This window comes from Lepisma saccharinum, chromosome 6 (genome assembly GCF_977018435.1).
Source record: "Lepisma saccharinum chromosome 6, izLepSacc3.1, whole genome shotgun sequence".
Classification (NCBI taxonomy): Eukaryota; Metazoa; Arthropoda; class Insecta; order Zygentoma; family Lepismatidae; genus Lepisma; species Lepisma saccharinum.
Window position 1 is genome coordinate 73,743,575 of NC_139234.1, and position 12,900 is coordinate 73,756,474.

Sequence of the window (12,900 nt, forward strand, 5' to 3'; positions counted from 1 at the left end):
CCAGAATGTAACAGAACCTTCTAGAACTGATAATTCTGGATGTTTGGCCAAGCATATAAAAGGGAGAACACATGGACTTCACAGTTCAGTTGTCAACAGGCAAACAAAGAGACCAAATTTGTGGTCCAGCAGTACTTGAAAGCTTTTGTGCAAGGATTACTCATTGTAGGTGATTACATAGGATCCCAATTCACAGGTTTTTGTAACCGTCTGCTGAGAGGAAAAAATGGCTTCACAATGGGAACAGAACATAATTAAATGTGCAGATTATGATCATGTGCACAAGAAAGTGTTACAAAAGAAGCAAAAGACCAGACTTTATTGTGGTTGGCGATCTAAGTAATGTGTTTCCTGAGAGGTTTCCTAATGACGGGGTAAATCCAAACCATCACTTGTGCTCCAAATGCTACAATAGATTATGTAATGAAGAATATGAGCCACCTACTACTGTTGCAACTAAAGATGGCAGTGACCCCACCTTTGACTCTGAAAATGAAGAGTTGCAGCAGCTAAATACAACAGCATCAGCAGTTAGTCTCTCACCTGTTAGAAAGCCTGGTTACCTGAAAGGCAATCCACAATCATATGTAAGAAGAAGCGAAAATAGCTTGTAACAGCAATAGATGTGTCAACTGGAAGGAGTCTGTCCAGAATTTTTCAAGCTGAATTGGCCTCCCCTTTGGCAGAACATAATGTTATTCCACAATGCGAGTGTTGTGAATTATGGTTAAAAAATATAAGTACAGCTGCTGATTCATGCACAACTTACAACCAAATGGTTCAAGTTATGTCGTTCCACTATTTTCGAGCTTGAAAACTGGAAGATTGGAAAACAATTGGACCAGTGACAGGAATCCAAAAATCTCATGTGTGGGCTTATGATGGAAACAAGCTCTCCATTTCAAGAACAGTGGGAAGCATCATGGAATAAGTTTCATTTGGCAACAGTGAGGATATAACAGCTGTTAAACTGCATGATCTCCAAAGTTTAAAGGCTGGAATGTTTGTGGCCTGTGTGTATGAAGGTGAATGGTGGGTGGCAGAAGTTACACAGGTCAGTAATGAGTTACAGGAAGTTACTGTTAACTTCATGCTGCCTCATGGCCCATCCACTGGGTACCGCTTTCCTGACAAGAAACAGCAAGCTTATCACACATGTTCTATCCAGTTGCATGATATTATTAATCCTCCTGTCCCTGTTGGTGCATGAGCAAGAGTTTTTTCCATACTAGATGCCGACACTAAATCTATTCAACAACTGTTCAGTGCTTATAATGGACTAGGATAATAGGTGCACTGTCTTTGTTATATTAGAACTGTTTTTTTTATTGCTTCAGCAAACAGTGTCTTATAGCATGGATGCATAATATATATTGCATAAAACAATTTATAAGTGTATAAATGTAACATTTTTTAGAATTTTTGAGATTGGTGTTTTTGAGATAAACCATTTTTCAAAAAAACTTTGTTTATTTTTTAGTTGCTGTTCCAATGTTGGTTTTGGAGATATTATTTGTTTATAATATGTAGAAACACAAATACTTCAAAACAAAAAAAAAGATTCATCCATTTATCTCTATTTGTTGATAAGATAATGCAATTTTAAAAAAAACTGACATCCAAAATGGCTGCCACACGGTCAACTTTCAACAGCTATATCTAGAGTGAAAATAAAATTAAAATAAAAAATAGGTATTTCTCAGATTGTCTCACAGTTTCACATACTAAAATTTCAGGAAAATCAGAGACGATGATTCCCACCCCTCTGCCTGTCTGGAGATGGATTCGGCCTATAGTGGAACCCAAATGTTACATTTTCCCGCATTATGCATTCAATCCTGATGGTTCCAACACAGCAAAATGTTTCAAAATTTCCCTCGATTTGACATGTTCCTGCATATATTTATTTATTTATTTATTTTGCTTGGTCTTCTGAGAAATGTAAAATCGAGGTTCCACTGTATTATGTATGTACCTGAGAAACAAAGTCTGAACACAACTTTCCATGCTCTACATCTCATCAGACTTCATAGAAAGAAGGTAGATTTCCGTTTTGAAGAAAAATATAATTTCCTTTTCATGTATAAAATTTTAATATAAATGCAAATTTTCATTTCCTGCATAATACACATTGATTTCAATGTACCAATACAACAAAATGTTAGAAATAATAATAATAATAATAATAATAATAATAAAATCGCCTTTATTGGAGCGGGCGTGTTTCGGCCTCTAGGGCCGTTCTTACAACAGACCCTTGTCTGGAAGATTAGTACAATGGAATAAAGAGTACATTGAGAAAAAAATACATTGAGAAAAAAATAAAAATAAAAACATGAAAAGGATTACATATCAATACAAATAAGAACAATTAAATATATAGGTATATACGCTTAGGATATATGTATAGATAATGAAAAAGAAAAACAGATTTACCTATAAATTGTTGAACATAGGTATCTAATGTTTTTTTGCTTTTGTTTTAGTACATATTCATATATATTCAGTAATCTGGAACAATGAAAAATATAATAATAATAATGAAGTGAAATAAAATAAGATTTATGTGCACACAGTTGCCAAATGTTACAATGCGTATTTTTATGAATGAAAAGTTGCTCGTGATTGGGTATTTCGCTGCCTTGCCAGTAGATACTGTTTGAGATTCTTTTTAAATAGCTTATGGCTGTTGATGGATGTTAGGGAGGTTGGGAGGGAATTCCATTCTTTAGTGGCAGTTACGGTAAATGATTTTCCATAGGTGGTCGTATTATGTACTGGGACTGACAATAATTTCTTTCGTCGTGTTACATGTTCATGTCTGCTCGAATTTGTGTTCAGTTTTTCAAAGAGATATGCAGGCTGTTTGTTGCCTAGTACTTTATGTGTTAAAGTTAATAATTGGTATTTCGCAAGATTCTTGGTGTTAAGCCAATTCAAATTGAATAAGTATTTTGAAATGTGGTCCCTTTTTTTCAGCTTGTAAATGAATCTTATGCATGCATTTTGTAGCTTTTGTAGCTTATTAGTTATGGAGCTGCTTGCATTGTAAGCAACCGTGGCTCCGTAGATTAATCGTGATAAAACTAGACTCTCGCACAATTTTTTTTTTTAACCTTAATGCCTACAATATTTTTCAAATCGAAGAGATTTGTTGGCTTTTTTCATCTGCTCTGAAATATGACCTGACCATTCTATGTGGGAATCCATGACAACGCCAAGGTTATTTACAGTATTTTCTAAGTTTAACGGATGGCTATTCAATTTGGGGAGAATCATGTTATCTGTGTTTTGGCTAAGCTTTTTTACCAGAAATTTCGTTCCCATTATGACAAATTTTGACTTGGTTGGGTTTAATTTTAGGAAGTTAGTTTGTGCCCATTCACTTATGGCGTTCAGGTCTTTCTGTAGTTGTGATGCTGCATTTGAGAACTCTTCTATCCTTGCATGTATGTATATCTGAGTATCATCAGCATATTGGTGATACTGCGCATGCGAGAGGTTCTTATGTAAGTCCATTACATAAATGGAGAAAAGGAGAGGTCCAAGAATGCTTCCTTGGGGAACTCCATTTTGAATGTTTAACCACCCAGAGGAACAGTTATTTTTGCCTCTGATTTGTACACGCTTCTTCCTACCAGAAAGGTACGATGCAAACCAATCATGGCTTATGCCGTTAACCCCAATGCTGTGTAGTTTAGCGAGTAGAACTTCATGGTTCATATTTATATAGCTTCAGGACCAAAATTAAATATTTGAAGTTCCACTGTACTTATATTTCATATACATTTGAAACCATTACTTTCTTTCAAATCCACAACCACTGGATTTTAATGCACCTTTTGATCTTTGAAATAACTTAAAAATGAACATTAAACAAATAAAATTACATATTTACATGATTGTAACTAGCCAAATTTCAAAGGCACTAAGCAACTCAATAAATAATTACTTAAAATTAGATTTGATAAATATGAGTATCCATTAAATACAAAACAAAGTTATAGATTCTGCTCTTGGAATCATTATTAATGAACCACCCCTCTTGCCTCCCCCTCCCAAAAAAAAAGAAGGAAATCACAGTAACACATCACTCCAGCCACATGAAGAGTATTAAAAAAACGTTTCTGAAGGATACATAATTTATTACAGACCACAAGTTACTTCTTCATATAGCGACCACCATTGCCAAAGCATTTGTCAAGGAGGGACACAGGATTTGGTAAACCCTCAGTCACCTGATTCTTGTCACTAGTCTTACTAGTGTATAGCATACAATGTTGTTAACATTGGGTGTGTGCAGATACACAGTGATCCATGGCAAATTACAGATGACATTACAATGTACAAATTGGTCGATGTTTTTATATACTTACATTAACCTGTTGAGGAACAGGTAAAGAGAGTGGAGTATATACATACATGAAAAAAATACAAAAGCAATAAAAAATTGTACCTAATTAAAATTCATTGATCTCTACATACAGCTTAACATCAACACAAAGAAGAATATCAGTAAGTCATTTAAAAACAATTTAAAAATATTGATAATTGAGATGGGTCTAAAATTTGTAACTTCAATACTCAGAATTGAAATAATTACATAAGTATTACATATAATAATATACAATTAGGTACACATTGATTTCTTGAATTATTTCTGGATTTCAATTTATGAAAAGCATTTAAGATTTTTCATTAAGAACGGGAGAAAACACTTGCATGTTAAACCAGTCTTTATTTGTAAAAATTAGATTTGAAGGCAAAGAAAATTTCTTTTAGAATAAGTTTCAAAAGTATTTGCTATCTTTTAGTTATCCATTAAAATGTTTCATCACCATCCAGACTATATGGATGGTGTTAGTCTTTACAGTTTTGCAAAATATCACCATCTTTACTGTGTGAAATTGCCACTACTAGGTGACAGTGGTAGTATTAGCACTGCTTAAATGTGCATGTTCAACAACGTGTGCAGTGCGAATGAATAATGACCAAGGTAGAAGATTTCTATGACAAGGATCTAGAAAAGCCTCTGTTCCAGCCTGACAAGTATGTTAATAATGATAGCAACTATACTGAGAAATAGTTTCTGACCATAATAAATTGGTGACAAATATGTGCCCTTTGTTTTTTCTTAACAGTCTACTAGAATTTACTTCCTGAATACCTCTCATGTACAACTTGTCCAGGCTATAAGCATCCAAAAATACATACACACATATCTCAGCATCTATAAACTGTATTGAAATATTATATATTGTATAGGGTAAGTCACAAAGTTTTTTGAAGTTCAATTGGAACACCCGTTGCAGTTTGGCCAATGTCAAAATGATACTCGAGTTCCTGCCAAGTTTTTTTCAATATCTGAGGTATTATCAGAGCAACTGATTTTTAAAATTGTCCAAGTCTCAATTCCCCCCCCCCCCGAAATACACAATTTTTGATGAAACCCCATGTAACCCCAATTATGCTATGAAAGTACCAATTGAACCTTTCGCTGTGGAGTTCACGTCTCAACTAAGGCAACTACTGTTAACGTGCCTGAAGAAGTAACCTTGAAAGTGTGATCAAAAAAAATTTGGAGCTTCGATTGAGAATATACAGTGAGAGGTTCTGCATTGTGATTTGTTGTTGGATACTTTTAACACAGACACCCCACAAATTCGTACTACAAGTGGCAATGACTCACGGAGCTTTCGTTCACATCATTAGACCTAGTGGAGTTGAAAGAGCGAGTAGGTACGGTGATTTACATATTGTGTTGAAACAGATTCAAAAGTTCGAAAAATATCGTCACATGTAATAAATACTTTTTATAATTAAATAATGTAATAAAACCAATTTCTTTGCCACTTCAAAAACATGATAATACACAGACCCTATGCCATATTTCAGTTTTTTTTTTGAACAACAACAGCATGGCCAAGTTTTAAAACTGCCATAAGGCTTTCAAATCACTCTGCATTAAAAAAAAGCATAAAAGTTCATCTTCCCAATTAACATTACAAAAAGGGCAGAACTGCAACGTCAAGATTAAAGCCATTAAGAATTGCTTCTTACCTATTACTTTTTGTCTTTTGTGCCACTACTATTGCAAGTGCACCAATAAGAGCAGCTGCACCTATTCCTCCCAAGACAGCCCAAACATTTGGTGCCTCCTTAACTTGCTGTTCGGAGAAAGTTTGTTCATTTTGGGGTTCCAATGTTGGACTGGGCAGCTGAACAGAAGGAACATCAATTTTGAAGATGTTGATAACTTGCATTCTTTTCTCACCTTGCACCTCGTTGATTTTGTTAATGATTCTCTGGATGCGATGCTGGGCATTTCTTAGGGTGTCATCTTTCACAAAGTCTAGAAAGTTGCATCTTGTATCCCAAAAGAAACTGATTTTCCCCATTGCCAGATGCTCCAATAGTCGAGTCAGCATCTGCAGATGAAACACAGCTGATGTTAAGATTAATTGCAAGTTGTTGTTTTATGAAGGTGGCTGCATCATTTGACCTTGAATTTTCATTTTTTTCAATTTGAAGCAGTGTGCAAAACGAACTAAGCTTCTTGGAAATGAGAGTTGAGTACTTACACTGGACACAAAAACAAAATAGCACTCGTCATGGATATTGCACCTTCCCTGCATGGCCAAAAATTATCTTGAAGCTTAAGAAGCTTCTATCTTGTATTCAGATCCTATGCCTGGTTCTAGAGGTGCATGAATTTGTATTGGAAAAAAAATTCACCACCGTGGCAATCACGTCCTTCCTTTCACATATTTTACTATTTTTTCTTACTTACCAGTGATTTGGATTAGCATATTAATGTTATGCTCCTAAGATGATTGTGTGATAAATAAATATAAAGTTCTGCTGTTTACTACTAAACATCATGTCCTGTGGGGTCTTGTCACTACTGATATGGTAAATTTTCAATATTTTTAAAATCTACGAATAGAGAAATATTTTTCAGACAAAACAGAAAGAAATTGGAATTTCCTCACAACAGAAAAGACATCTGAGTACTACTGGATATGCAAATTCAAACTCCAGCAGGGTCATTGCATGCCACGTGGTCTATATAATTTTTTTTAAAAAAACACCGACATATCTCAGATTTTGTTCAAACCATACCTGCAGCAGCAATAAGGTGTAGAAATAAATTTTCTCAAGTTCTACATTTCTAACTGCATTGGCAGCTGGTGCTCCATTATCCAAATGAATGCAATGAAGGAAAAAATGTCATTTTCACATAATGATAAAGTTGAGCCTAGATTAATGAGAGGGATATATTTTCTGCTGACTCTAACAGACAAAATTAAAAATTAACATCCTGTATAAACGAGCCAACCAGGAATCATTGTTGCAATTTACCATAGAAGATATTAACCAGAATTTTAGGTTAATAACATCTAGAAAAAAGCAGTTAAGAGGCTTGTTATTTTGGAAAAAAAAGAGAGAGAGAGAGCCTGAATTCCCAGGCAGTCAGTATCATCTGAAAGATAAAATCTTTCTTGACAAGATGGATACATTTTTTATTTTGCAATTGTAAGCACTTGACAAGGAACAATGTTTCAAGTTTGTGTGCAATACATTATAATCATTAACATATGAGGAGGTTCCGTCGTTACTGACATCACTAGGAACGGATTTTAAAGTGCAAAATTATGGTCGGGAAAGGGGAAAAAAAAAGTTTCTGAAAATGTTTTATAAAGATGCTGATAAAATGCTCTTATTCAGATCTAAACGAGTTACATTAACATTCTTTATTCAGCACTGTAGCAAATAACATAATTAGTAATAATTACATAAAGTAGCTTAGGAAGTAAACATGGCATTTCCTTGGTTTCAACCAACTTGCTATACTGGATTACGCTCAACATTTCTATGTTTTCGAATGTAAGTCACTGACACTTTGAGCTCAGTGACTTACATTGTCTTGGGAACTATTGGAGCGGCAATGATTATATTATACCATTTCATAGCTCTTATTCATTCTGCTCTACAAAATGAGACAGTAGGATTTTAAGTAGCAGCTCAAGAAGAGTGAAAATCATTTATTTTTCTGTCCATTTTTTTTAACAACACATAAAAGAAAAGGAACGAAAAAGGTGCTGAAACATCAAAGAGGGAGTTAAAAGGGGATAAATGTGCTAATCTCACGAAAAGGTGCAACAAAGTGTGTTCATTTTACTTGATTTCATGTCCTAAAATACAAATCTCAAACGATCGGTATGAAAACAGCTATACTTTTTGGAAAGGTACTGCACCTTAAAATCCGTTCCATAGACACAACATTCAGAAGTGTTCTTGAGACATGGTTTTGCATTTTTCACTGCACATGCATAACTTCATTCAATATTAACACTACACAAAAAGATTGTTCATATTCAAATAATATTGGCCACCAAAATTTGGTTGTCTGTTATTTTGATTCCCACAACAGAATATTATATATTCTGTTACTGACGTAAAAAACAAAATGGACAGAGTTTTTTCAGTTCCATGCATATTGCAAAAAATTCTGAGAGATATATAGAAATAAAAACAATCTTTACGCAAATGATTTTTTTCCATATATATGTTGTTTACACTACTTTGATACAATACAAATTAACATGTTTAGGAAATTCTGCAACATTCCCATGTAAACATCTTATTTTTGGATTTCTGACAAACTCTCTTGCAAGTGCTTATTATTTGGATCAATGGGTAGAGATAGTTCTGAACTAGTTTGTGCGCTTTTCACTCTGAACTAGTTTGTGCACTTTCCGCTCTACTGTTTGAGTTCTTGACCACTTTTTTGAGTCAAATTTAGGCACAGAAGGCTAATTGAATTTGGACCTACAGTTTAAAGTGGGATCAGAACCACCATGTGCCTCCACTCGGTATCGAACTCAGGATCCCCTGATTACAAGGTGACACGACATCATTTTGCCATTTGGGAGGTGTACTCTACTTTTCGAGTAAACTCCTTTTTCCTACGCTTATTATGTTTGAATAGTATTAACTGATACACACACATATATATGGTGTTTGGAAAAAGATTGCACCTTTTTCAAAACATTTATTCTCAGCCCCATGATGTGGTATGATCATGCTCTCTACAGCAAAAGGAAGAATTTCTCTCCCAAGTTTTGTTAATATATGCTATAAATTTACAAGTTTATTTTCAACCTACTTTCATGGCCGAATAATTATTCCTGCATCTTCACACGGGAAGGCCAAGGGAAATTTTTTATCTGTTTCAATGAGTGCCTGCACAAGTTGCACCTTGTAAACCTTCAGTTTGCAAATGCTTATAAAGCAGAACCAATACCATAGACATAGAGCATTCCCAACTCATGACTCGCTTTTCGAACAGAGTTCCTGGGACCACCCTGGAAGGCTTGCCGAACACTATCCACTGCCTCCACCAAACATGAGGGCCAACCAGTGCTTTGGCCTTTGCACAGGTAACATGTATACAGTAATTGCTCATGCCAATGCTTATTGGAGTTCTTATAAACTGATGCCAAAAAAAGCATTGAATTGTGCACAAACAGTTCACATGCGCAAGGTGGGTGTTTCAAGTGAAACTTCTGCAGTCTAGTTGCAATCGGTGCTTGTTACATGTCTCTTCCATAGACTGGTTGCTTAGAATGAAGAGAAGAAATAGAAAATTCCAGACAGTCTGTATATGTATATACTCAGTTCCTTATAAATATGCTTTTTGCTTTTTTACTATTTCGAATACTCTCGGTAGTTGATTTAGGTGGAATCTTGCATCTAAGCTACAAAATAAGGCGAATATACTTTTAAAAACAGTAATACGAATTGAAGCATTCTCGATGTATCGTTACAGACGTAACTGTGTTACATCAGTAACGCTAGTAACTGCTGCTTTAGTGTAGAAATATAATTGTAAAAATTACATTGTTTGGTTCGTGTTCCTGTTCTTTATTTATTTATTTAACAAGAATTCCAAATACAGCATTAGCCATTTTACATTGGAATGTATAACAGTAGAAAAAGAACACCAAAAATAACAACATAAACAAGTTACATCTGATAGAGCTTTACACATTTTTATACAACAGTCTTTTAAAACGTGCCTGATTTTCAAAAATGTATATTTGGCATGTTAACTTATTGAATTGGCTGGGTAGTCTTTAGAGTAGAGAACGGTGTATGAGGCATAACCTTGGCTTCTGAGAAGCAAAAAGTTGAGTGCATCTTGTTGTGCGAGATGGAACTCAAAAGGGAAAGGCTTTTGTAGGTGTTTAGTGGATGGAATTCGGTAAGAAACAATGACCAGGAAGAAATTTAGAACAGAATTTAGTCTATCTAAATTTGAATATCATGCCATTGACCAGATGGGAGAACAGTATTCAATTTTAGGTGAAGCGAAAGATTTGTAAACAGTACTGAGAGCAGACAGGTTGTTTATGTCGGCAAAATGATAGAGTATGCCCAATATATGCATTGAGCCCTTGGTGATTGCGGAGATGTGTTCAGAAAAAGAAAAGTTTCTCATCAAATATGACTCCCAGGTCCTTCTGTGTTGCAACTCTTTGTACACAATTATTATTTATGAAGTATTTGCATTTAATGTGTTTTTCTTTAAGGAGAACGTCATTGTAGTACATTTTTGAGGGTTAAGTTTTAAGTTCCATATTTCGTACCTCTTTATCAGGGAGTCTTAAATTCTTTTGCAGAAGTGCCATATCACTGAAATTTGATATTTTACTGTATATTTTGCAATCATCGGCAAATAAAAGGAGGTTTCTACATGAGTCAGAAATATATTCTGGAAGGTCATCAACATACAGGATGAAGAGAAGAGGTCCAAGATCACTGCCTTGGGGTACACCAGAAGATACAGCTTGATAAGAAGAAGAGATTCCAGAAAGTACAACTTTTTGTTCTCTATTTTGGAGGTAATGTTTGAGCAGAGAGAAAGTTTCCATGAATATTGAATTGATGAGATGATTTATGTAGGAGGTAATTGTGGCTTATAGAGTCGAAAGCTTTCGAGAACTCTAGGTATATTACATCCAGTTGGGAGTTTTCAGATATAGAGTGGATTGCATCAGATAGTAAAATGCTAATGTTGGTGGTAAGCAGAAGCTGCCTGGTAAGAAGCCGTGCTGTGCTGTATTTAAGTATGGAGAAGTAAATTTGTAGAGTAGGTCCTTTATTTTCTTTTCATAGGCGATAAAAAGTGGTGATAAGAGGGAAATTGGTCTGCAAGAAGCAATAGCACTAGTGTCTCCAGATTTGTAATAATGAAAATCATGCATTTTGCACAATTTCCAGGATATTTCGAATCTGTGAAAGTACCACATCATTTTTGTGGACTCTGCAAGACACGGAGACTCTGGGAAAGTATCAGTGATTACATTTCAACTGATACCTTCTGATATTGATATCAATACATTGGAATCAGTATCGACTCAGCCTTAGTCTTAATTTCTCTGTAGCATTCACAATTCACATCTTTTAAACACTTTTTCTTCACGTCCTTACTCAATCCGGGGTCTGCCAATGCCCCCCTCTTTTCCCCTCCCCCCATTATTCTTCAATGAATTAGTTTTCATTATTTCTTAGTGTCTTGGGATATGGGATAACAACCTGAATATTTCCTGGACAAACACCTTCCACAAGCTTTCCAACATCTTCATTTGTTACTCTATCGATCCATTTGATCTTCAACATTCTCCTATAGTTCAACATTTCCTCTCAGCTTCAGCTCCTGCCCATTTTTCACATACACATAGCGCTGTGCTCCAGATGTTTATGGTACCATGAAACTATTACGGATAACTAGACACAGAGAAAGCAAACTATACAGGGTTTTCCTAAAGTCTTTTCCACATTTAAATTCGCTATAACTTTGTAATGGACAGAGATATTTAATCAGTGAAATAAAGTTTGTACTTCACAGCAGTCTTTAAAATTTTACCTTTCAACACTGCATATTTATCGTCCTCATCTCCCCACCTTAAAACTGGGCACCATTCACATCGATGCATCCCTGCAATAATATCCTGAAACCCAGAATGGCTTTCCAGTAGAGGTCTGAGTGGGCGGGCATGACTCACTGCAAGAAGAAATGTCCACTTAACCGACCTGTCACACATCGGGATCCAAGCTCTCGATGCTCAGAGCATGATGGACACACGCAGGCTGACATCATCCCTGCTTGGTTTACTGCTGGGTGGGATCCACGTGCTCCTAACTGCGGTTGTGGACTAACGAGGCATGCCCATGCAGGAGCGGGTATTCAGTTCATCCACGAATTTAAGTGTGGGCTCCGTAGGCAGATGGCACAGACATAGTTTTGTTTGGCACAGCGCTAAGGGAATCATTTGATGATAACTGGACGACGGTTCAGAATACTCAATGGAAGAAGATTCAGTTACGTTTAGTTTATGTTTTATAATAAAATAAATTTCTGCCTAGGTCAGCATATTGAGTTTTTCATAAAAACCGTGTGTCTGACATGATTATTTCAAGCTCCGTTCCAGTAGAAAATAAAGATACACAAAGGACCGAGAAGAATCAGAATTTTCAAGGTTGGCAGAGTGGTTAAGGCAGGTGCTTGCAGTAGTGAGGGTCTTATGTTCGATCCCACCTTGAGGCATCTTTATTTCATATAGACTGTCTTGTGTAAATATTACAAGATAAAAGAGAGACTGAATTTGTCTCTTAATAAAACATGAAGTTAAGAGTTGAAATTCAACTTGGTTTAGGACCACACTATAACCGCAGTAGAGACTTGTCTTCTTAAATTTGAATTCTTCCATAACACACCTTGAATCTTAAATGAGAATGGGAGTCGAGTGATATTACAGTCCAACTTTTATGAAATTAATTTTCTGATATGGATAAGTTATTTCAAATGGGCACCCCAAACTACTAGTACAGGCT

The 12,900-nt window shown here is 35.5% G+C and overlaps 1 protein-coding gene across 1 annotated transcript in view; it reads right to left on the reverse strand.

Annotated features, from left to right (window-relative positions):
* Nucleotides 1-5,935: 5,935 nt before the first annotated feature.
* Nucleotides 5,936-12,900, reverse strand: part of LOC145989107 (cyclic GMP-AMP synthase-like receptor) — a 36,339-nt gene continuing 29,374 nt past the window's right edge. Inside the window, exon 5 of the mRNA XM_083124401.1 lies at nucleotides 5,936-6,428. Coding sequence (XP_082980527.1) covers nucleotides 6,057-6,428 — 372 coding nt within the window. The 3' untranslated portion in view covers nucleotides 5,936-6,056. The remainder of the gene's footprint in view (nucleotides 6,429-12,900) is intronic.